The sequence below is a fragment of the Mustelus asterias genome, unplaced genomic scaffold (assembly GCF_964213995.1).
Source record: "Mustelus asterias unplaced genomic scaffold, sMusAst1.hap1.1 HAP1_SCAFFOLD_85, whole genome shotgun sequence".
NCBI classification, from domain to species: domain Eukaryota; kingdom Metazoa; phylum Chordata; class Chondrichthyes; order Carcharhiniformes; family Triakidae; genus Mustelus; species Mustelus asterias.
In genome coordinates, this window is record NW_027590139.1 from 171,397 (window position 1) to 197,842 (window position 26,446).

Consider the following 26,446-nt stretch of genomic DNA (forward strand, 5'->3'; position numbering starts at 1 on the left):
ACAACAGCAGCGATGTACTTCTGAGACTGTATAAGGCTCTGGTCAGACCCCATTGTATTGTGAGCAGTTTTGAGCCCCACATCTAAGGAAGGATATGCTGGTCTTGGAAAGGGCCTGGAGGAGGTTCACAAGAATGATTTCTGGAATGAAGAGCTTGTCGTATGAAGAATGGTTGAGGACTCTGGGTCTGTACTCATTGGAGTTTAGAAGGATGAGTGGGGATCTTATTGAAACTTAGTAGGAAAAACTTGAACTCGAGGGCACAACCTCAGGCTAAAGGGATGATCCTTTAAAACAGAGATGAGGAGGAATTTCTTCAGCCAGAGAGTGGTGAATCTGTGGAACTCTTTGCCGCAGAAGGCTGTGAAGGTCAGTTCATTGAGTGTCTGTAAGACAGAGATAGATAGGTTCTTGATTAATAAGGGGATCAGGGGTTATGGGGAAAAGGCAGGAGAATGGGGATGAGAAAAATATCAGCCATGATTGAATCGCGGAGAAGACTCGATGGGCCGAGTGGCCTAATTTTGCTCCTATGTCTTATGGTCTAAGCTCACAACTCCTTGATTAAAATAAGATACAAGATCCTTAATTCCCCTTCATTATAACTTAAACTTTTTTTAGCCAACTTCCAAAGCCTGATTTTATAGGAAACATCTAGTCTTTGTTGATTTAAAATCCCAAACATGTTGCCAGCTGCAAAATCTTTGTTCTTTATCTGGGGTTGTGGTGACAACATGATAAAATCCTCACAGTTCTTCCAAATTCCTCCAGGCTCCACATAAAATTTCCACATTTAACTGGTTCCCTTAAATCCTCAATCAAAAACTAAAATAGACACATGAGTTTCCAGGTGATTTACAAACAAATGGACTGTCTGCTGAAAGGGTTAACTTTTCTACAGAACCTAAAGGGGTCGGGAGTGAGCAGAAAAAACTTGGCCCACAATTACTTCACTTTACATATGATGGGGGCGAAGTATTGAGCTGAACCCAGTTAATACAAAGATTTGCAAAAGACAGTATACTGGTTAAAGACATTCTTTATTGACCAACACGCGCTGGGAGAAAGGCAGCTGGGCAGTCCAACTCCTTTCTAAAGTTACAATACATTGGCCGTGTAGTTATACTATTTTGAAAGTTCATTTCACCCGCCCACTCTGTCATCCTAACTGGATGCTCCAATCATGTTCGTGCACAATATTTACCTTGGCCAATAACATCCTATCTTCTGGAAGAATGGGAATTCAGTGGTCTGTAGAATCTGAAAGTTCCTGCCCACTGTTACTTTGCAACTTTCACTTACGTAGGTCCATAGGGTTCAAAGGTTGCTTCCTAACTGACTCTCAGCAACTTCTATTACATAGCTTATAGGGTTCAAAAGTTCCTTTCCACTGTCTGCTGAGCCATCCCTTATAACTCATACTGATAAAAACTGTGCTCTGTGGCTTCACTGTTCTGACAGAATGTGGCCTGTCTCACTCAGCTTTTATCCCATTATGCTTTAGGTCAGTCTGCAGTTTGGCCAAGGTATACATTTTAGTACAAAAAGTCCATATTTAAATCTGAAATACATGTTTAAATTCGATACCAGTGGTTATATGTGTCTCTATGCAGACAGTACCTTTGTATAATATAAATAAGGCACGTTGTGGTCCTTATTCTACATTAGTCTAAGTCAGTCCACCCTGTTTCAATAGCCTTTATTAGTTTTTAATCTCAAGGTATCCTGAACCCTTCTAACAAAATAACTTTAAAAAACTTAAAGTTTATAATTAGTCTCAAGTAAGCTTACATTAACACTGCAATGAAGTTACTGTGAAAAATCCCCTCTCGAACAACAAAAGAAACTTGATTTTAAATTTCATCTATTAATTTTTTTGTTATATTCCTCAACCTATTTTAATTTGATCCGTTTTTTGTTAGGGATGGGTAATTTCTGTTCTTTATAAACTGGTTCACTCATTTTGTTAATTCTACATGGGCTCGGAGAATGAGAACCCAGACTCTATCATCCATATCCTTATTCTCCTTTTGCCACCACTTTCTCTCTGTTTTGCGGGAGGATCGTGGGGATTCCAATCAGACCAAATCATTTATTATAAAAGTAAAACAAAAACAGAAAATGCTGGAAAATCCCAGCAGATCTGACAGTATCTGTAGGGAGAGAATAGAGCCAACGTTTCAAGTCTGGATGACCCTTCATGAGAGCTCCTATGAAGTGTCATCCAGACTAAAAATGTTGGCTCTATTCTCAAATCATTTTATCGATAGGTTTCTTGTTCTTAGTTTCCAAAAGACAGGTAAGAAATCTGTCCGGTCCCTACTCGAGCTCTGAATTTTTCACTGGCCATGCTTGGGTAAGATTATAACGATTAGAATCCACTCTTAGAGGTCCACTTTTCAGTCCAGTGCTACTTGGAGTGTACCGTCACTTCACCGACTACCGGGTCACAAGTTCCTCACAGTTCTTATCACAAATCTATGATAAAATAATTTAAGCAATGCCTGAGAACGTTTCTTAATCTACTTACCACCGTTTGTTGATTGATCAGACCCCCTTTTTACAGATTCGGATATCTCAGCCGCGGAATATCAGCTGGTTATTCATAGATTCATAGAATCCTACAGTGCAGAATGAGGCCATTTGGCCCATCGAGACTGCACCGACTACAATCACGCCCAGGCCCTATCCCCCATGCATTTACCCTAGCTAGTCCCCCTGAGACTAAGGAGCAATTTAGCATGGCCAATCCACCTAACCCGCACATCTTTGGACTTTGGGAGGAAACCGGGGCACCCGGAGGAAACTGGGACACGGGGAGAATGTGCAGACTCCACACAGACAGTGACCCAAGCCAGGAATCGAACCCGGGTCCCTGGCGCTGTGAGCCAGCAGTGCTAACCACTGTACCACCGTGCCGCCCCAGTTTAATTCCCCAGTTTAATTCTAACTCATTCTGAGTAAATATTCTCACCAGGTCCTCTGTTGGGGCCCTGCTAAGCAGCTTTAATGGTCCGTGATTGCAGAAACTGAGCAGTCACAGGAATGTGGTCAAGATAGTCCAGTCCCATAATGCCTCACATTCAATCTGCAGTCCTTCAATTATAACAGAATATGTGGCTGTCTGTAGCTGCCTCGGCCATGGTCAACCCCAACACTGCCTTCCTGAACTGCTACAATGCCTGAGGTGTAAGTACACCCACAGTGCTGTTAGGGAGGGATTTCCAGCTACACATTCCTGACAAGATTCTGATAGGTTTAGATAAAGTGGACAAAGAAAAGCTGTTCCCATTAGCTGATGGGACAAGGACAAGAGGGCACAGATTTAAAGTTTTGAATCAGAGATACAGGGGGGGATGTAAGGAAGAATATTTTGATGCAGTGAATGGTAATGACCTGGAACTTGCTGCCTACGAGGGTAGAGGAAGTGGAGACAATAAACAATTACAAAGGAAATTGGATGGGCATTTGGGGAGGTTCCAAACAGAAATCCTTACCAATTATCTCTGAACTTCCTAACACCCTGTCACTCTGTGATCCTTGTGAAATTTGAAACCATGTATTTGCAACAAGACTCAAAGAGCATCAGCCCACTGGAGGCAAAGTCGTGAGACCGGCCAGTCCAGCAGAAAGAAACCCTCCGACCCTCCCCATTGACCAACTGTGAGAATGAACAAAATGCAGTCCTGGATGTAATTGAGAGCAGAAACAATAACAGCGGAATCCAACCCTGGAATCACTCATGAACTTGTTGGTGTCTCAGCAGCTGGGATGAAACTCTGAATCCCTTCGCACACTGAGAGCAGGTGAATGGTTTCTCCCCAGTGTGAACTCGCTGGTGCTTCCGCAGGTTGGATGAATGAGTGAATCCCTTCCCACACTGAGAGCAGGTGAATGGTCTCTCCCCAGTGTGAACTCGCTGGTGTGTCTGCAGGGTGGATAACTGACTGAATCCCTTCCCACACTGAGAGCAAGTGAATGGTCTCTCTCCAGTGTGAACCCGCTGGTGTTTCCGCAGGTTGGATAACTGACTGAATCCCTTCGCACACTGAGAGCAGGTGAATGGTCTCTCCCCAGTGTGAACTCGCTGGTGTATCTGCAGGCTGGATAAATTAGTGAATTCCTTCCCACACTGGGAGCAGGTGAATGGCCTATCCCCAGTGTGAACTCGCTGGTGTGTCTGCAGGCTGGACAACTGACTGAATCCCTTCCCACACTGAGAGCAGGTGAACGGCTTCTCCCCAGTGTGAACTCGCTGGTGTGTCTGCAGGTGGGATAATTGAGTGAATCCCTTCCCACACTGAGAGCAAGTGAACGGCCTCTCCCCAGTGTGAACTCGCTGGTGTCTCCGCAGGTGGGATGTTTCATTGAATCCCTTGCCACACTGAGAGCAGGTAAACGGCCTCTCCCCAGTGTGAACTCGCTGGTGTCTCCTCATGCGGGAAGATTCACTGAATCCCTTCCCACACTGAGAGCAGGTGAACGGCCTCTCCCCAGTGTGAACTCCCTGGTGTGCCCGCAGGTTGGATGAATCACTGAATCCCTTCCCACAGTGAGAGCAGGTGAACGGCCTCTCCCCAGTGTGAACTCGCTGGTGCTTCCACAGGTTGGATGAATTAGTGAATCCCTTCCCACACTGTGAGCAGGTGAATGGTCTGTCCCCAGTGTGAACTCGCTGGTGTGTCCGCTGCTCGGATAACTGACTGAATCCCTTCCCACACTGAGAGCAGGCGAACGGCCTCTCCCCAGTGTGAACTCGCTGGTGTGTCCGCAGGTGGGATATTTCACTGAATCCCTTGCCACATTGAGAGCAGGTGAATGGCCTCTCTCCAGTGTGACTGCGCCAATGAACTTCCAGTTCTGATGGGTATCTGTATCTCTTCCCACAGTCCCCACATTTCCATGGTTTCTCCATGGTGCAGTGTCCTTGCCTCTCTCTTTGGTGGACAATCAGTTGAAGCCTCGTTAACACACACACAACACGAGTGCAGTCTCTCCCCACTGTTAATGGTGCGATCTGTATTCAGCTCTTTAGTCAATGCACTTGAACACTCTCATTTGATTGTGGCAGTGTGTTGGTCCTTTTCCAGTCAAACTGACATTTAAAATCCTTTCAAATCGACAGACCAGACAATCATTTGTCCTTCTGGATTCAAAAGCTGATGATATTCAGGTCCCAAGGAATATGACTCTGTCAGATCTAGATGTGACGATTGAGATTTCTGCATGTGATTCCTCTTTCAATATCCTGTAAAACAAGTTTGCAAACGTCATCACTGTCAGTACAGGATAGAAATTCAGAACAGACAGTTCTAGTTTCTATGGAACATTCTTTCCTCTCTCATTCCCCAAAAGCTCTAAATCTCCATCCCACACACTCTCCCTCCATTCTCACTCTGCTGTATCTAATATTCACCCTCCCAATTCTCCTGAAGGTGCTGATTGAAGTTGATTGGCAGATCCATGCTCACTACTTCCTGTCCAGCACAGAAATAATAACAAATTGGAACTGCGATTGGCCAATTGGTCTATCGAGCCTTTTAAACCAGTCCGTGAGATCATTGGCTCATCTACCTCAGCATCATTCTCCCATCACTAAACCCATCTCCCTTGATTTCTTCAATATCTAGAAACCAATCGCTCTCTCTCTCTCTCTCTCCTGAAAATTCTTGATGACTGAGGCTCCACAGGCCGCCAGGGTAGAGAATTCCAAAGCTTCACCACATACTTGAATGAGGAAATCCCTCGTCATCTTAGCTTTCTCTCCATTTCCCCATATGTTCCCCATAAGCCTTGACAGTCTTGTCAGTCAAAAATCAGTCTAACTCATCCTGGAAGATATTTAATGATTCTTAGCCTGCAATGATCCCTGTGGAAAGGAAATTCAAGAATAACAATTGCCTGAGGAGATGACTGGAAATATATAACGTAGCTACGTTTCTATAGTACAAGACTATAAATAATAATAAATGTATATTATTTCAGAGTCATAAATAATATATCTAATCTATATCATATAACAACACTCGACATGTCTCTTTCCTATATTAATTTACTGTCCTCTTAAATGTCAGTAAGAAGTCTCACAACACCAGGTTAAAGTCCAACAGGTTTATTTGGCAGCAAAAGCCACACAAGCTTTCGGAGCGCTGCTCCTTCGTAATGTCAGCCATCTCCTGGGAAACAAACCCTTTAATTGTGAACATTAGGAAAGAGACCATCCTTTTAGCCAGACAAATAAATGTCTCAAGCTGAGGGAGCAAAGGATGTCAATGTCTTTAAGAGAGAGAGACCTGGGCCAACCTGTCTAGAGTCTGCAGCCTCCCTGGATTCACTTCCTTTCCCTTCAGTTGCTGCAAGTCCCCAATTTCCCCCAGAATGAGAAAAGAAATGGAAAGGGGGAGAAGAGAAAGTGTTTTACTCACAGATGGTGCCGACAGGAGGAAGTTTCAGTCTGTCTGAAGCTCAATCTTTATTAACACAAAGTCCGCGCTCTGATTGGCTGGAAGACCAGCGTCGTTCCGGTCCTCCAACTCTTCCCATTGGCCATTACCTTAGCGTGACGGTCAGGGGGTGGGATCTCCGCCGCGCGGACACGGGAGCCCCGCCCCCACCCATTGTTCCCCCTCCCCCTACACCTCCTCGAGCCAAGGTTTCCAGGCAACCGGCTGATGGCTCCGGCCAGAGCGAGAAGCCGCTCGGTGATCTCCCCGTCCCCCTTCCCCCCCCCGGCCCGGGATTGCGCATGTCCAAGGGAGAGGGGACGCTGCGCATGTGCGGTGAAGCCCATCCCCTTACCGGCATGCTGACGTGTTGACCAATGGGAAGAGGGGAGGACCGGAAGAACTCTGGTCCTCCAGCCAATCACATGTCCTGCATTGTGTGAATACGGAAGTTGGCCGATGAGCTTCAGACCAAAACCTCCTTCTCTGTGCAACATCTGGGAGGAAATCCAAAGGTGTTCTTTCATCATGTGAAGGGTAGGAGGTGACCAGGGAAAGAATAGGGTCCATTAGGGAGCAATGTGGTAATTTGTATGAGGAGCTGGGAGACATTGGTGAGGTTTTAAATGAATACTTTGCATCTGTATTCACTATGGGGGAGGGTGATGTTGGTATAGAAAGCACAGTAAGAAGTCTCACAACACCAGGGTAAAGTCCAACAGGTTTATTTGGAATCATGAGCTTTTGGAGCGCTGCACCTTCATCAGGTGAGTCATATAGAAAGCAGAGAGAGGCTTCAACAACTTAACATTGAGAGGGAGGTATTAACAGTTTCAACGGGGCCTAAAATTGTATAAATCCCCAGCTCCAGATGAGATATATCCTAGGCTGCTGTGGGAGGCAAGGGAGGAGATTGCAGCGACTCTGACAATAATTTTCAAATCTTCTCTGGCCACAGGAGAGGTACAGTAAGGAGTCTAACACCAGGTTAAAGTCCTGCAGGTTTATTTGGTAGCAAACGCCACTAGCTTTTGGAGCGCTCCTCCTTCGTCGGGTGAGTGGGAGATCTCTGACTTTAACCTGGTGTTGTTAGACTCCTTACTGTGTTTACCCCAGTCCAATGCCGGCATCTCCACAACAGGAGAGGTGCCAGGGGAATGGAGGACAGCTGATATGGTACCATTAGTCAAGAAGGGAAGTCGGGGAAAAAACAGCAAACTACAGGCCAGTGAGTCCAACTTCAGCAAGAGGGAAAGTATTGCAAAAAATTCTGAGGGAGAGATTACTTTCCACTTGGGGAGTAAGGATTAATCAAGGATAGTCAGCATGATTTTGGCAAAGGAAGATCATGTCTTACAAATTTGGTTGAACTTTTCGAGGAGGTGTGTAGATGAGGGGAGTGCAGTTGATGTAGTCTACATGAACTTCAGTAAGGCTTTTGACAAGGTCCCGCATGGGAGGCTGATGAAGAAGGTCCCATGGGATCCAGGGTAATTTGCTAAACTGGATCCAAAAGTGGCAGGAGTCAGAGGGGGATGGTCGAATGCTGTTTTTCTGATGAGCTGTCTGTGTCCAGTGGTGTTCCGCACGATTAGCGCTGGGTCCCTTGTTTTTAGTGTAAGTTAATGATCTGGATGTGAATGTAGGAGGTATGATCAGTAGGTTTACAGATGGGACAAAATTGGTGATGTGGTAAATATCAAAGAGCAAAGCCTTAGATTACAGGATGATATCGGCGGGGCAGCACTGCTGCATCACACAACCAGAGACCTGTGTTTGATATCGACGAGGCGGCACGGTGGCACTGCTGCATCACACAACCAGAGACCTGGGTTTGATTCCCGGTTTGTGTCACTCTCTCTCTTTCTTCCCGTGTCTGCTTGGTTTCCTCTGGATTCTCCGGTTTCCTCCCACAATCCAAAAGACGTGCTTTAGGTTAGGTGCATTGGCCATGCTAAATTCTCCCTCAGTGTATCCGAACAAATTTTCACAGTGACTTCATTGCAGTGTTCATGTTAGCCTACTTGTGACACTAATAAATGAACTTTAAAACTTTAATTCGATGGGCAGAACAGTGGCAAAATGAATTCAGACCTGAAAAGTTTGAGGTAATGCATTTTGGGAAGACTAACAAGGTAATGTAATGCACAATAAATGGTCAGATCCGAGGAAGTACAGAAGTTCAGAGGGACCTTGGTGTGCATGTCATAGATCCCTGAAGACAGCAGGACAGGGACACAATGTGGTTCAGAAGGCACATGGGATACTTGCCTTTATTACCGAGGCATTGAATATAAGAGCAGGGATGTTATGATGGAGCTGTATAAAATGCTTGTGAGGCCACAGCTGGAGTACTGTGTGCAGTTCTGGTCGCCACACTATAAGAAGGATGTAATTGCACTGGAGAGGGTGCAGAGGAACCTCCCCAGGGTGTTGGCTGGGCTGGAGTGTTTCAGTTATCAAGAGAGACTGGATAAGCTGGCATTGTTTTTCTTGGAGCAGAGAAGGATGAAGGGGACCTCATTGAGGTGTATAAAATTCTGAGGGGCAAAGATAGGGGGATAGGAAGGAACTTTTCTCTTCAGTCGAGGGGTCAATAACCAGGGGCCTGGATTAAAGCTCAGGGGCAGGAGGTTTACAGGAGATGTGAGGGAAAATGTTTTCACCCAGAGGGTGGTGGGAATCTGGAACTCACTGCCTGAAAGGGTGGTAGAGGTGGGAACCTTCACAACATTTAAGAAGAATTTAGATAAGCTCTTGAAATTCCATAGCATACAAGGTTACGCACCAAGTGTGGAAAGGGATGAGAATAGAATGGTGCTTGATGGCCGGCACAAACATGATGGGCCGAAGGGCCTCTTTCCATGCTGTAGAACTCTATGATCACCCACGTTGGCAGCAAGTTCAATATCATCATCAGTCACAACCCCCTGTATCTTCACTCACTGAAACAATCCATTTAAAACATTTTTAGTTGAGGAATATAGTGATATTTCTGTTAGGCTGGCATTCTGCATGGAGGCCTTCACGACACACGACAGCGCAGAGTCGCTAAGCAGAGACTGATAGCCAAGTTCCGCACACATGAGGACGGCCTCAACCGGGATCTTGGATTCATGTCACACTGTCTGTAACCCCACGACTTGCCTGGGCTTGCAAAATCTCACTAACTGTCCTGGCTGGAGACAATACACATCTCTTCAACCTGTGCTTAACCCTCTCTCTGCTCACTTTGTCTGTACCTTTAAGACTTGATTACCTGTAAAGACTCACATTCCAAACATTATTTTGTAAATTGAGTTTGTGTCTTTATATGCCCTGTTTGTGAACTGAACACCCAGTCACCTGATGAAGGGGCAGCACTCCGAAAGCTAGTGGCTTTTGCTACCAAATAAACCTGTTGGACTTTAACCTGGTGTTGTGAGACTTCTTACTGTGTCCAGGAAGGAAGCAGTGAGCATGAATCTGTCAATCAGCCTCAATCAGCACCTTCAGGAGAATTGGGAGGGTGAATATTAGATACAGCAGAGTGAGAATGGAGGGAGAGTGTGTGGGATGGAGATTTACAGCTTTTGGGGAATGAGAGAGGAAAGAATGTTCCATAGGAACTTGAATTGTCTGTTCTGAATTTCTATCCTGTACTGACACTGATGACTTTTTCAAACTCATTTACAGGTTATCAGAAGGTGAGGATTTACAGAATGAAATTTTGAAACAAACGTCACGTTAACATCTGACAGAGTCACTCAATTCATCGGGACCTCAATATCATCGACCTTTGAATCTCGAAGGAGAAATGTTTCTCTGCTCTGCCTGCTTTAGAAGACTTTAAACATCAGTGTGACTGGAAAAGCACTGACACACACACACCTGAGTGAGAGTGTTCCAGTGCACTGAGTGTGGAAAGAGCTTTAACCGGTGACATTCACAGCGCGGCGAGACTACCCGTGTTCTGTGTGAGATTTAACTGACTGTTTAACCTGGAGAGTGACAAGGACAACCGCACCATGGAGAAACGGTGGAAATGTGGGGACTGTGGGAAGAGATACAGAGCCCCCTGTGACCTGGAAATCCATCGACGCAGTCACACCGGGGAGAGGCCATTCACCTGCTCGGTGTGTGGGAAGGGATACATTCAGTTATCCCACCTGCTCAGACACAAAGTCACTCACAGCAATGAGAGACCCTTTAAATGCTCTGACTGTGGAAGCGACTTCAAACGTGCTGCAGATCTGAGAGACCACGAGCGCATTCACACTGAGGAGAGACCGTTCAGCTGCTCTCACTGCACAAAGACATTCAGAACATCATCCAACCTGCGGCAACACCAGCGAGTTCACACCGGGGAGAGACCATTCACCTGCTGTGTGTGTGGGAAGGGATTCAGTCAGTTATCCAGCCTGCTGAAACACAAAGTCACTCACTCCCAGGAGAGACCCTTTAAATGCTCTGACTGTGGGAGAGGCTTCAAAAGCTCTGGTGAACTGATGTCCCACAAACGTTTTCACACTGCAGAGGGACTGTTCACCTGCTCTGTGTGTGGGAAGGGATTCAATCGGTCATCCCACCTGCAGACACACCAGCGAGTTCACACTGGGGAGAGACCATTCACCTGCTGTGTGTGTGGGAAGGGATTCACTCAGTCATCCCACTTACAGAATCACAAAGTCACTCACAGCAATGAGAGATCCTTTAAATGCTCTGACTGTGGGAGCGGCTTCAAAAGTGCTGCGGATCTGAATATCCACCAGCGCATTCACACCGAGGAGAGACCGTTCAGCTGCTCTCACTGCTCAAAGAGGTTCAAAATCTCATCCAATCTGCGGGTACACCAGCGAGTTCACACTGGGAAGAGGCCATTCACTTGCTGTGTGTGTGGGAAGGGATTCACTCAGTCATCTGGTCTGACAACACACAAAGTCACTCACAGCAATGAGAGACCTTTTAAATGCTCTGACTGTGGGCGTGGCTTCAAAAGTGCTGCGGATCTGATGATCCACCAGCGCATTCATACTGAGGAGAGACCCTTCAGCTGCTCTCGCTGCACAAAGAGATTTAAAAGTTCATCCAATCTGCGGAAACACCAGCGAGTTCACACTGGGGAGAAACCATTCCCCTGCTCTGTGTGTGGGAAAGGATTCACTCAGTTGTCCAGCCTGCTGAAGCACAAAAGCACTCACACCCAGGAGAGACCCTTTCAATGCACTGACTGTGGGACTGGTTTTGAAAGCTCTCATGAACTGTTGATTCACCAGCGAGTTCACACTGAGGAGAGACCGTTCACCTGCTCTCACTGCACAAAGAGATTTAAAAGGTTATCCACACTGCGGATACACCAGCGAGTTCACACCGGGGAGAAACCATTCCCCTGCTGTGTGTGTGGAAAGGGATTCACTCAATTATCCAGTCTGCTGAAACACAAAGTCACTCACACCCAGGAGAGACCCTTTAAATGCTCTGACTGTGGGAGAGGCTTCAAAAGCTCTGGTGAACTGATGTCCCACAAACGCTTTCACACTGCAGAGGGACTGTTCACCTGCTCTGTGTGTGGGAAGGGACTCAATCGGTCATCCCACCTGCAGACACACCAGCGAGTTCATACTGGGGAGAGACCATTCACCTGCTGTGTGAGTGTGAAAGGATTTACTCGGTTATCCAGACTGCAGAGACAGAACGTCACTCACACTCTGCAGAGATCCTTTAAATTCTCCGAATGTGGGTGCAGCTTCAAAAGCTCTCGGGAACTGATGAGACGGAGTACAGGAATGAGATAGAGAATCTGGTGAACTGGTGCGGCGGCAATAATCTCTCCCTCAATGCCAACAAAATGAAGGAGACTGACATCGGTTTCCGGAAGCGTAAAGGAGAACATGCCACTGTCTACTTCAATAGGGACGATACAGAAAGGGTCGAGAGCTTCATGTTTTTCGGTGTCCCAATCACCAACAACCTGTCCTGGTCCCCGCCATGCTGACACTATAGTTAAGCCCACCAACGCCTCTACTTTCTCAGAACACTAAGGAAATTTGGCACATCAGCTATGACTCTCACCAACTTCTACAGATTCACCAGAGAAAGCATTCTCTCCGGTTGTATCACAGCTTGGTATGGCTCCTGCTCTGTCCAAGACCACAATAAACTACAAAGGTCATGAACAAAACCCAATCCATCACGCAAACTGGCCTCCCATCCATTGACTATGTCTACACTTCCCGCTGCCCCCACAAAGCAGCCAGCATAATTAAGGACCCCACCCACCCCAGACATTCTCTCTTCCACCTTCTTCTGTCAGGAAAAAGACACAAAAATCAGGACACGTACCAACTGACTCAAGAGCAGCTTCCTCCCTGCTGCCATCAGACTTTTGAATGGACCTACCTCGCATTCAGTTGATCTTTTTCTGCACCCTCGCTCTGACTGTAACACTACATTCTGCACCAGCTTCTTTCCTTCTCGATGAATAGATTATCCATTTTACTGTAATTTTCCTCACTTTGTGAGCATGTGCAGTGTGTTTAATTGGATCCTGATTGTTTTGAACTCAGTTTCTCTCTGGAGTGTGTGTCAGTGCCTTGATGATGTCACAATGTTGTCACAATCCCCTGGCCACATTAACCATTTCATCTCCTGCTGTGTCTCAAGTAGCTGTGTGTGTTTGGGACCCGCTCTTCACTCCATCTCACCATGAATTTATGCTTGTTATTTTTCACATGTAACAAATCACATCTGCACACACACTCCGGTATCCCAACATCATGTCACACATTCTTAACTCTCAGAGGCGCGGATGAAAAGATCAAAGTGAGTGTCTGTCTTTCTTATCTCCCCCGTTATGGTGCTGATATTTCATGTAGTGGCCGGGCTTTCAAATGTGGATTTTTAAAAAACAAAGTTCATGGACAAAAATGTAAATATCTCCCAGAGAAAGTGATCAATTTATTCATCCCAGCTACACATTCCAGCCTTTCACTCACTGTAGGTGGATACCAGATTGATATATTCCATTCAACCACACCCAAGGTGAGTTATTCCAATTCCTTTATTGTCCAGGACAATATATTCACAATATCTTTAAAACAGAAATTAAACATTCCCATTTGATTTCAGGTATTAACATATTCTGTTAGTTTGTTCTTTATTGTCGATGTCAGGCTGGGGTTGTTCCCCTTGGAGCAAAGGAGGTTGAGGGGAGATTTGATAGAGGTGGACAAGATTCTGACAGGTTTAGATAAGGTGGACAAAGAAAAGCTGTTCCCATTAGCTGATGGGACAAGGACGAGGGGGACATTGATTTAAGGTTTTGGGTCAGAGATGCAGGGGGTGATGTGGGAAGAATATTTTGATGCAGCGAATGGTAATGACCTGGAACTCGCTGCCTCCGAGGGCGGAGGAAGTGGAGACAATAAACAATTACAAAGGAAAGTGGATGGGCATTTGAGGGGTTTTAGACAGAAATGCTGACTAAAGATCTCTTACCTTCCCTGTCACTCTGTGATCCTTGAGAAATCTGAAACCAGGTATTCACAACAAGTCTCAAAGAGCATCAGCCCACTGGAGGCAAACTTTGTGAGACCGGCCAGTCCAGCAGAAAGAAACCCTCCGACCCTCCCCATTGACCAACTGTGAGAATGAACAAAATGCAATCCTGGATGTAATTGAGAGCAGAAACAATAACAGCAGAATCCAACCCGTGTGATCACACCGTGAGTTCACACCAGGGAGAAACCGTTCACCTGATGTGTGTGGGAAGGAATTCACTCATTCATCCAGCCTGCAGAACCATAATCTCACTCACACCAATGAGACCCCCTTTAAATGCTCGGATTGTGGAAGTGGTTTCAAAAGTTCTCGGGATGTGATGATCCACCAGTGCATTCACACTGAGGAGAGACCATTCAGCTGCTCTCACTGCACAAAGAGATTTAGAACGTCATCCCACCTGCGGGAACACCAGCGAGTTCACACTGGGGAGAGACCGTTCACCTGCTGTGTGTGGGAAAGGATTCACTCAGTCATCCAGCCTGCGGAGACACCAGCGAGTTCACACTGGGGAGAGACCATTCCCCTGCTCCGTGTGTGGGAAAGGATTCACTCAGTCATCCAGCCTGCGGGAACACCAGCGAGTTCACACTGGGGAGAGACCGTTCACCTGCTGTGCGTGTGGGAAAGGATTCACTCAGTCATCCAGCCTGCGGAGACACCAGCGAGCTCACAAGTGATGACAGGGGTTGGATTCTGCTGTTCTTGCTGCTGTTAATCTCATCCAGGACTGAACCATGTTCATTCTGACAGTTGGTGAAGTGGGAGGGTCGGAGGGTTTCTTTCTGTTGGACTGGCTGTTCTCACGACTTTACTTCGAGTTCGCTGATGCTCTTTGAGCCTGGGAGAGCACATTTCCACTGAAAGGACATTTATTTTATCCTGGATAGTAAATAGTGTTTTTCCTACCACGACAGGTTGATCTAAAATAAATACACAAAGAGCTGGAAAAACACAACACGTCTTGCAGCATCTGTGGAGAGAGAAACAGTGTTAATGTTTCACACGACTGGATTGGGAATCAATCTTGTGAACCTCCTCTGAACTGCTTCCAATGCATTTATGTCCTTTGTTTAATAGGAGACAAAATTGTACCCTGTGTTCAAGCTGCAATCTCAGCAACGCCCTGCACAACTGAAGCATAACATCTTTACTTCTATGTTCAATTTCTCTCAGAATAAAGGATAACATTCCATTTATAAAAACTTTGATTTGTTTGAACTAAGATTTATGGGGGTTCTCTTGTTTACAATAACCTCCCTAATCGTAAATCACACCAGGTTCCAGTGACTTAACCATATGGCAAGAAAGGATATTTTAAATGGTGAATTCAGAAAGTTTATTAACCATTAAAAATGTAACAAGACAGAAAGATAAAAAAGCAAAGTATGGATCAACAGCAAAAGGAGGAAAGCTGAACTTTAACTTCTCCATCCTTCTCAAACCAGGACATGAAGTGATGGCTCTGAAAACGTGGATAACTTGAAAAACTAACAGCTCTCAACGTCTCTCTGTAGGGCACAGTGTGAGGCACTGCTGCCTCACAGCAGAGGGTTCGAGTCCCGGCTTGGGTCACTGGTTGTGCGGAGTTCGCCCATTCTCCCCGTGTCTGTGCAGGTTTCCTCCGGGTGCTCCAGTTTCCTCCCACAGTCCGAAAGACGTGCTGGTTGGGTACATTGGCCATGCTAAATTCTCCCTCAGTTTACCCGAACAGGCGCCAGAGTGTGGTGACTGGGGGATTTTCAGAGTAACTTCATTGCAATGTTAATGTAAGTCTATGTGTGACACTAATAAACAAACTATAAAAAAAGTTAACTTTTAAACACTTTTACTGAATTGGTTTCTCGAATCCCCTTTTTTATACTTTAAAAATGTAGAAAGCCATCCTCAGCTAATTGTTAGGAATTAGTGAATTGGTCTATAACTTGTCAATAATGAAATTGATTTGGTTTTTAGCTAATTGCACATATTGTCTTAATTTGAAGACATATCTTTCTCTCAAACGATATCTCTTAGCTTGGGGTAGCCTGATAATTGGGTCAACCGATAATTGGTTCACATCAGTCATTCAATGTTGAGACATCTTGAACAGGAGCCGATTTATTCCCTCCAGTCAAGGTTAACAAGTCCTTTCATCTTTCTTTATTCTGTCAGCATGGAAGGGAGCATCTGATAATTCCCACAGCATTTTAACCATTCTTAATGTGTTTATAATTCTAAGTTATAAACTTGTGTTCAAATTTACATTTCCAGCCTTTATAACATATGTATTAATGAATCATTTATTATTTAATTGTCTCACAATTAAGGCTGTCTATTTAACTAATCTGGCTGCTTTCCAATTGTGGGAACTTCAGGGCACAAAAAAGGTAGTTAGAGTCATAGAGGTTTACAGCATGGAAACAGGCCTTTCGGCCCAACTTGTCCATGCCGCCCAGTTTTTACCACTAAACTAGTCCTAATTGCCCTGTAATATTACTCATGATCTGTGCTTCCAAGCATTTTGAATGTGCATCTACAATAAGCAAACACATGTGATTCATGAAAGGCCCCCCAAGGGCCACATGTAGTCTGGACCACGGCCTATTAGGCCACTCCCGAGGATGAAGTGGTAATGTCCCCAGTGTTTTGGGGGGAATGAACTCAGAAGAATCATTCAACACTCAAACCTGATTCAATCGACAAACAGTTTATTGAGCTGGGCCAGCGGGGAGAAGCCACAGGGGCTGACCATGTGCAACTCCACCCAACAAAGAATATCATCAATTCTTATCCAGTTACTCAGTCCATCCCGGCTGGACACAATCCAATCAGAATGGAGTATTCGCAATAAAGTGGGTGAACTTGCAGCGTGGATCAGTACCTGGGACTTCGATGTTGTGGCTATTTCAGAGACATGGATAGAGCAGGGGCAGGAATGGATGCTGCAGGTCCCGGGGTTCAAATGTTTTAGTCGAAGTAGGGAAGGAGGTAGAAGAGGGGGAGGGGTAGCATTATTGGTCAGAGATTGTATCACAGTGTCAGAGAGGAGGTTTGATGAGGACTTATCTGTTGAGGTAGTATGGGCGGAGATTAGAAATAGGAGAGGAGAGGTCACCCTGTTGGGAGTCTTTTATAGACCTCCTAAAAGTTCTAGAGAGGTTGAGGAAAGGATTGCGGAGTCAATCCTGCTTAGGAGTGAAAGTAATAGGGCAATTGTTATGGGGGATTTTAACTTTACTAATATTGACTGGAATTGTTATAGCTCTAGCTCGTTAGAGGGGTCAGTTTTTGTTCAAAGCGTGCAGGAAGGTTTTTTTGACTCAGTATGTAGACAGGCCAACTAGAGGTGAGGCTATATTGGATCTGGTGCTGGGAAATGAACCAGACCAGGTGCTAGACTTGGAAGTTGGTGTGCATTTTGGTGATAGTGACCACAATTCGGTTACGTTCACCTTAGTGATGGAAAGGGATAGGCATGAACCTCGGGCCAGTGGTTTTAGCTGGGGGAAGGGTAATTATGAGGCTATTAGGAGAGAATTAGGAAACATAGGTTGGACTAGGAGAATACAGGGACTGGGAACGTCCGACATGTGGAGTTTTTTCAAGGAGCAGCTACTGCGAGTCTGTGATAGGTATGTCCCTGTCAGACAAGGAAGAATTGGTAGGGCTAGGGAACCGTGGTGCACCAAAAAAGTTTCTTTGTTGGTTAAAAAGAAAAAGGAGGCTTATGTTCGGATGAGACGTGAGCACTCGGGTAGTGCACTAGAAAGCTTTAGATTGGCTAGGAGGGAGTTGAAGAGCGAGCTTAGAAGGGCTAAAAGGGGACATGAGAAGACTTTGGCGGATAGGGTTAAAGAGAATCCTAAGGCGTTCTATAGGTATGTCAAAAACAGAAGGTTGGTTAGGGCAAGTTTAGGGCCAGTTATAGATGGTAGAGGGAAGTTATGTGTGGAACCGGAGGAGATTGGTGAAGCATTGAACCAATATTTCTCTTCGGTGTTCACGCAAGGGGACATGAATATAGCTGAGGAGGACACTGGGTTGCAGGGGAGTAGAATTGACAGTATTACAGTGGATAAGGAGGATGTGCAGGATATTCTGGAGGGTCTGAAAATAGATAAATCCCCTGGTCCGGATGGGATTTATCCAAGGATTCTCTGGGAGGCAAGAGAAGTGATTGCAGAGCCTCTGGCTCTGATCTTCAGGTCGTCGTTGGCCTCCGGTATAGTACCAGAAGATTGGAGGTTAGCGAATGTTGTCCCATTGTTTAAGAAGGGGAACAGAGACTTCCCCGGGAATTATAGACCGGTGAGTCTCACTTCTGTTGTCGGCAAGATGTTGGAAAAAATTATAAGGGATAGGATTTATAGTTATTTGGAGAGTAATGAATTGATAGGTGATAGTCAGCATGGTTTTGTGGCAGGTAGGTCGTGCCTTACTAACCTTATTGAGTTTTTTGAGAAAGTGACCAAGGAGGTGGATGGGGGCAAGGCAGTGGACGTGGTATATATGGATTTTAGTAAGGCGTTTGATAAGGTTCACCATGGTAGGCTTCTGCAGAAAATGCAGATGTATGGGATTGGGGGTGATCTAGGAAATTGGATCAGGAATTGGCTAGCGGATAGGAAACAGAGGGTGGTGGTTGATAGTAAATATTCATCATGGAGTGCGGTTACAAGTGGTGTACCTCAGGGATCTGTTTTGGGGCCACTGCTGTTTGTAATATTTATTAATGACCTGGATGAGGGTATAGTTGGGTGGATTAGCAAATTTGCTGATGACACCAAAGTCGGTGGTGTGGTAGACAGTGAGGAAGGGTGTCGTAGTTTGCAGGAAGACTTAGACAGGTTGCAATGTTGGGCCGAGAGGTGGCGGATGGAGTTTAATGCGGAGAAGTGTGAGGTGATTCACTTTGGTAGGAATAACAGATGTGTTGAGTATAGGGCTAACGGGAGGACTTTGAATAGTGTGGAGGAGCAGAGGGATCTAGGTGTATGTGTACATAGATCCCTGAAAGTTGGGAATCAAGTAGATAAGGTTGTTAAGAAGGCATATGGTGTCTTGGCGTTTATTGGTAGGGGGATTGAATTTAGGAGTCGTAGCGTTATGTTGCAACTGTACACAACTCTGGTGCGGCCGCACTTGGAGTACTGTGTGCAGTTCTGGTCCCCACATTACAGGAAGGATGTGGAGGCTTTGGAGAGGGTGCAGAGGAGGTTTACCAGGATGTTGCCTGGTATGGAGGGGAGATCCTATGAGGAGAGGCTGAGGGACTTGGGATTGTTTTCGCTGGAAAGGCGGCGGCTAAGAGGGGATCTTATTGAAACATATAAGATGATTAGAGGTTTAGATAGGGTGGATAGTGATAGCCTTTTTCCTCTGATGGAGAAATCCAGCACGAGGGGGCATGGCTTTAAATTGAGGGGGGGTAGTTATAGGACCGATGTCAGGGGTAGGTTCTTTACCCAGAGAGTGGTGAGGGATTGGAATGCCCTACCAGCATCAGTTGTAAATGCGCATAGTTTGGGGGCGTTTAAGAGAGCCGTAGATAGATTCCTGGACGAAAAGAAATTGGTTTAGGTTTTTTTTTTGTAACTGGTCGGTGCAACATCGTGGGCCGAAGGGCCTGTTCTGCGCTGTAATGTTCTATGTTCTATGTTCTATGGTGATAGATTACATACATTACATATAGGTGCAATCAAATTAGTATCTGGGCATCATGGGGCTTTGTGATCATCTCATGAACAGATAGGTGCCCCCATCATGATGTTTTCCAGACCCCCTTATCTACCATCCTTGGCGTTTTCTTTGTACCTAGACTCAGTTTGAAAAGGGGTGGATTAAAAGTTCTCAAATGGATGTCAGCACGCTTCCTTTGTTTCAATCTAATGACCACACGGTCTGGGAACATTTCTATTTAATAATCTCTCCTTTTAAACTCTGTTCTTCAGTATCCAATTCCAGAATTTTCCTTTTCATTGTGTTAATTGTGTCAGGAATAAATCTTTGGACCTGACAGGAAGTTTAACCCAAGATCAATCCAACACAGGATTGGTCAGAGTCGTTTCATATGTACCAAATTTTAAATAACCATTACAAATTAAAACTCTCATTCTCACATGTGAGTTTTATCCGGATTAAAATTTCTGCATGTTTAGTAAAATATCCTGGAAACATGTCTCTGTCCAGTAAATATGGCTCCAAGTTCATAACTTTTGAAAAAAAACATTTTATTAATTACACTTCCTTTTTTAAAGGTTTGATTTAAATCACAGACAGAAAAACTCAAAGCCTGAAGCATTCAACCCACAAATATCATCCATACACAAACAGAGAAACTTAGCATGTGCTTTACAACAACAATAACCAAAATTAATTACTTAAGCGTTCTTGTGATCCTGTTTTTAAACTTCCAAAAATGCCTTTAATCAAAGACTCAAGGTAAGGTTAATTCCCCAGAAAGATAAAACTTAACAAATGTAGCCCAAAACAATAATAAAACACATCTACAAACATCCACATAAAACAAACGAAACACACAGATTCTCACAGCTAGTAAATTTCAAACAATGAATCCTCAGCATTCTCTCTCGCAGCGATAGCTTCTTAAAGTGACAGAGCACTACAAGCTCACAACTCCTTGATTAAAATAAGATACAAGATCCTTCATTCTCCTTCATTATAACTTAACTTTTTTTAAGCCAACTTCCAAAGCCTGACTTTACAGGCAACATCTCGTCTTTGTTGATTTAAAATCCCAAACGTTACCATTTGCAAAATCTTTGTTCTTTATCTTGGGTTGAGGTGACAACACAATAAAATTCTCAGTTATTCCAAATTCTTCCAGGCTACGCTTAAAATTTCCACATTTAATTGGCTCCAATAAATCCACAATTAGAAACTAAAATAGACACGAGTTTCCGGGCGATTTAAAAACAATTTAAAAACAAGATGCCAGAGGAAAGACAGAACAGGAGAAAAGAAAAGAGGGGGAGTTGCACTTTTGATTCAGGAAAACATCACGGCAGTACTGAGAGGGGATATATCCGAGGGTTCGCCCACTGAGTCGATATAAGAAGGGGGAAATCACTTTGATAGGGTTGTACTATAGGCCCCCAAATAGTCGGCGGGAAATTGAGGAGCAAATATGTAAGGAGATTACAGATAGTTCCAAGAAAAATTGGGTGGTAATAGTCGGAGATTTTAACTTTCCAACATTGACTGGGACAGCTGCAGTATTAGAGGGTTGGATGGAGAGAAATTTGTTGAGTGTATTCAGTAGGAATTTCTCATTCAGTATGTGGATGGCCCAATTAGAGAGGGGCAAAACGTGACCTCCTCTTGGGAAATAAGGAAGGGCAGGTGATAGAAGTGTTAGTGAGGGATCACTTTGGGACCAGTGACCATAATTCCATTAGTTTTAAGATACCTATGGAAAATGATTGGTCAGGTCCAAAAGTTAAAATTCTAAATTAGGGCAAGGCCAATGTTGATGGTATCAGGCAGGAACTTTCGACAGTTAACTGGGAGAGTCTGTGGGAAGGCAAAGGGACGTCTGGTAAGTGAGAGGCTTTCAAAAGTGTTTTAACCAGGGTTTAGGGTAAGCACATTCCTCTTAGAGTGAAGGGCAAGGCTGGGAGAAGTAGGGAACCTTGAATAACTTGGGATATTGAGGCCCTGGTCAAGAAGAAGAAGGAGGCACATGACATGAATAGGCAGCTGGGATCAAGTGGATCCCTTGAAGAGTATAGAGGGTGTAGGAGTAGAATTAAGAGAGAAATCAGGAGAGCAAAAAGACACGAGATTGTTTTGGCAGATTAGGCAAAGGAGAATCCAAAGAGGTTCTACAAATACATAAAGGGCAAAAGAGTAACTAGGGAGAGAGTAGGACCTCTTAAGGATCAACAAGGTCATCTATGTGCGGATCCACAAGAGATGGGTGAGATCCTAAATGAATATTTCTCATCAGTATTCACTGTTCAGAAAGGGATGGATGTTAAGGAACTTGGGGAAAAAAATAGTGATGTCTTGAGGAATGTACTTATCACAGAGAAGGAGGTGCTGGAAGTCTTAAAGCACATCAAGGTAGATAAATCCCTGGGACCGGATGAAGTGTATCCCAGGACACTGTGGGAGGCTAGGGGGGGAAATTGCGAGTCCCCCAGCAGAGATATTTGAATCATCGATAGTCACAGGTGAGGTGCCTGAAGATTGGATGGTGGCAAATGTTGTGTCTTTGTTTAAAAAGGGCTGCAGGGAAAAGCCTGGGAACTACAGGCCAGTGAGCCTCACATCTGTAGTGGGTAAGTTGTCAGAAGGTACTTTGAGAGACAGGATCTACAGGCATTTAGAGACACAAGGACTGATTAGGGACAGTCAGCATGGCTTTGTGAGTGGAAAATCATGTCTCACAAATTTGGTTGAGTTTTTTGAAGGGGTAACCAAGAAGGTAGATGAGGGCAGTGCAGTTGATGTTGTCTACATGGACTTTAGCTAGACCTTTGACAAGGTACCACATGGTAGGTTGTTGCATAAGGTTAAATCTCATGGGATCCAGGTGAGGTAGCCAAATGGATACAAAATTGGCTTGATGACGGAAGACAGAGGGTGGTTGTCGAAGGTTTTTTTCAAACTGGAGGCCTGTGACCAGGGATCGGTGCTGGGTCCACTGTTATTTGACATTTATAAGAATGATTTGGATGACAATGTAGGAGGTATGGATCGTAACTTTTCAGATGGCACCAAGATTGGTGGCATAGTGGACAGTGAAGAAGGTTATCTAGGATTGCAACAGGATCTTGATCAATTGGGCCAATGGGCTGACGAATGGCAGATGGAGTTTAATTTAGATAAATGCGAGGTGATGCATTTTGGTCGATCGAACCTGAGCAGGTTAATGGTTGGGCGTTGGGGAGAGTTAAAGAACAAAGAGATCGAGGGGTACAGGTTCATAACTCCTTGAAAGTGGAGTCACAGGTGGACAGAGTGGTGAAGAAGGCAATCGGCATGCTTGGTTTCATCGGTCAGAACATTGAATACAGGAGTTGGAATGTCTTGTTGAAGTTGTACAAGACATTGGGAAGACCACATGTGGAATACTGTGTACAGTTCTGGTCACCCTATTATGGAAAGGATATTATTAAACTAGAAAGAGTGCAGAAATGATTTACAAGGATGCTACCAGGACTTGATGGTTTGAGTTATAAGGAGAGGCTGGATAGACTGAGACGTTTTTCCCTGGAGTGTAGGAGGCTTAGGGATGACCTTATAGAGGTTTATAAAATAATGAGAAGCATAGATCAGCTAGATAGTCAACATCTTTTCCCAAAGGTAGGGGAGTCTAAAACTAGAGAGCATAGGTTTAAGAGAGGGGAGAGATACAAAAGGGTCCAGAGGGGCATTTCTTTCTAACAGAGGGTGATGAGTGTCTGGAAAAAGCTGCCAGAGGTAATAGAACATAAAACATTACAGCGCAGTACAGGCTCTTTGGCCCTCGATGTTGCGCCGACCAGTGGAACCAATCTAAAGCCCCTCTAATCTACACTATTCCAATATCATCCATATGTTTATCCAATAACCATTTGAATGCTCTTAATGTTGACGAGTCCACGACTGCTGCAGGCAGGGCATTCCACGCCCTTACTACTCTCTAGTAAAGAACTCCCACCCCTCAATTTAAAGCTATGTCCCCTTGTGCTAGCAATAATAGTAGAGGTGGGTTCAATCTTAAAAAGTGTTTGGACCATTACATGGGTAAGATGGGTATAGAGGGATATGGGCCAAACGCGGGCAATTGGGACTAACTTAGGGGTTAAAAAAGGGGCGGCATGGACAAGTTGGGCCAAAGAGCCCGTTTCCATGCTGTAAACCTCTATGACTATGACGAAATCAACTGTCTGCTGAAAGGGTTAACTTTTCTACAGGACCTAAAGCGGGGAGTGAACAGAAAACACTTGGTACACAGTTACATCACTTTACATAATTTTAAAAAACTTCTCTAACAGCAAAACAAAGTTGATTTTAAACTTCATCTATTAATTCGTTTGTTCTCTTCCTCAACCTAATTATTTTAATTTGATCAGTTTTTGTTAGCGATGGGTAACTTCTGTTCTTTATAAACTGGTTCACTCGTTTTGTTAAAACTACATGGGCACCGAGAATCAGAACGCAGTCTTTATCATCCTTATCCTTTTTCTCCCTTTGCCACCACTCCCCCTGTCTTGCGGGAGGGTTGTGGGGATTCCAATCAGAACTAATCATTTTATCATAAAAGTAAAATACTGCGGATGCTGGAATCTGAAACAAAAACAGAAAATGCTGGAAAATCTCAGCGGGTCTGACAGCATCTGTGGAGAGAGAATATAGCTAATGTTTTGATACTGGATGACCCTTCATAACAGCTCATATGAAGTGTCATTCAGACTCGAAACGTTGGCTCTGTTCTCTAATCATTTCATCGATACATTCCTTGTTCTTAGTTTTAGGTTTAAAGTGAGAGGGGAGAGATACAAAAGGGTCCAGAGGGGCAGTTTTTCACTCAGGTGGTGGTGAGTGTCTGGAACGAGTTGCCAGAGGCAGTAGTAGAGGCGGGTACAATACTGTCTTTTAAAAAGCATTTAGACAGTTACATGGGTAAGATGGGTATGGAGGGATATGGGCAAAATACGGGCAATTAACACAGAAACATAGAAACCCTACAGTACAGAAAGAGGCCATTCGGCCCATCGAGTCTGCACCGACCACAATCCCACCCAGGCCCTACCCCCATATCCCTACATATTTACCCACTAATCCTTCTAACCTACGCATCTCAGGACACTAAGGGCAATTTTTAGCATGGCCAATCAACCGAACCCGCACATCTTTGGACTGTGGGAGGAAACCGGAGCACCCGGAGGAAACCCACGCAAACACGAGGAGAATGTGCAAACTCCACACAGACAGTGACCCAAGCCGGGAATTGAACCCAGGTCCCTGGAGCTGTGAAGGAACAGTGCTAACAACTGTGCCACCGTGCCGCCCTTTTTGGGACTAGCTTAGTGGTAAAAACTGAGCAGCATGGACAAGTTGGGCCGAAGGGCCTGTTTCCATGTTCTAAACCTCTATAACCTCCTAACATCCTGTCACTCTGTGATCCTTGTGAAATCTGAAACCATGTATTTGCAACAAGACTCAAAGAGCATCAGCCCACTGGAGGCAAAGTCGTGAGACCGGCCAGTCCAGCAGAAAGAAACCCTCCGACCCTCCCCATTGACCAATTGTGAGAATGAACAAAATGCAGTCCTGGATGTAATTGAGAGCAGAAACAATAACAGCAGAATCCAACCTCTGGAATCACTCGTGAAATTGTTGGTGTCTCAGCAGCTGGGATGAAACTCTGAATCCCTTCCCACATTGAGAGCAGGTGAACGGCCTCTCCCCAGTGTGAACTCGCTGGTGTATCCGCAGGCTGGATGAGTCAGTGAATCCCTTCCCACACTGAAAGCAGGTGAATGGTTTCTCCCCAGTGTGAACTCGCTGGTGCCTCCGCAGGCGGGATAAACAAATGAATCCCTTCTCACACTGAGAGCAGGTGAATGGCCTCTCCCCAGTGTGAACTCGCTGGTGCACCTGCAGGTTAGATGAACAAGTGAATCCCTCCCCACACTGAGAGCAGGTGAATGGCTTCTCCCCAGTGTGAACTCGCTGGTGTGTCTGCAGGCTGGATAACTGAGTGAATCCCTTCCCATACTGAGAGCAGGTGAACGGTCTCTCTCCAGTGTGAACTCGCTGGTGTGTCTGCAGGTGGGATGACCGAGTGAATCCCTTTCCACACTGAGAGCAGATGAACAGTCTCTCTCCAGTGTGAATTTGCTGGTGTCTCTGCAGGCTGGATGACTGAATGAATCCCTTCTCACACTGCGAGCAGGTGAATGGCCTCTCCCCAGTGTGGCTGCGCCGATGAGCTTCCAGCTCTGATGGGTAACTGTATCTCTTCCCACAGTCCCCACATTCCCATGGTTTCTCCATGGTGCAGGTGTCCTTGCCTCTTTCTTGGGTGGACAATCAGTTGAAGCCTCGTCTACGCTCACAACACAAGTACAGTCTCTCCCTGCTGTGAATGATGTGATATTTATTCAGGCTGTGGAACTGGTTGAAACTCTTTAGTCCGTGCACTGGAACACTCTCACTCGAGTGTGGCAGAGTGTTGGTACTTTTCCAGTCATACTGATGTTTGAAATCTTTTCAAATCATTTCTGCTTCTGGATTCAAAGTCCGATGATATTCAGCTCCCAAGGAATATGACTCTGTCAGATCTAGACGCGACGTTTGAGATTTCGGCCTGTGATTCCTCTTTCAATATCCTGTAAAATGGGTTTACAAAAGTCATCAGTGTCAGTACAGGATAGAAATTCAGAACAGACAGTTCTAGGATTGCTTCTCTGAGTGGAGGCCTGTGACTAGTGGTGTGGCGCAGGGATCGGTGTTGGGTCCATTGTTGT

At 45.1% G+C, this 26,446-nt stretch overlaps 1 protein-coding gene across 1 annotated transcript; it reads right to left on the bottom strand.

Moving 5' to 3' along the window:
* Positions 1-3,736: 3,736 nt before the first annotated feature.
* Positions 3,737-25,973, bottom strand: LOC144483982 (uncharacterized). Its single transcript, XM_078202558.1, has 2 exons — positions 25,317-25,973; positions 3,737-4,906 (listed from the first exon to the last, which is right to left on the bottom strand). The coding sequence occupies exons 1-2, from the start codon at positions 25,971-25,973 to the stop codon at positions 3,737-3,739; spliced, it is 1,827 nt and encodes a 608-aa protein (XP_078058684.1).
* Between the last annotated feature and the right edge of the window lie 473 nt (positions 25,974-26,446).

Bases quoted from the DNA above. Each gene is read 5' to 3' on its own strand.
- LOC144483982 (XM_078202558.1), bottom strand. From the start codon at position 25,973: ATGGAGAAACCATGGGAATGTGGGGACTGTGGGAAGAGATACAGTTAC. The intron at 4,907-25,316 runs CAACAATTTCAC...ACCATGGAGAAA, and splicing joins CATCCCAGCTGCTGAGACAC to CCATGGAAATGTGGGGACTG.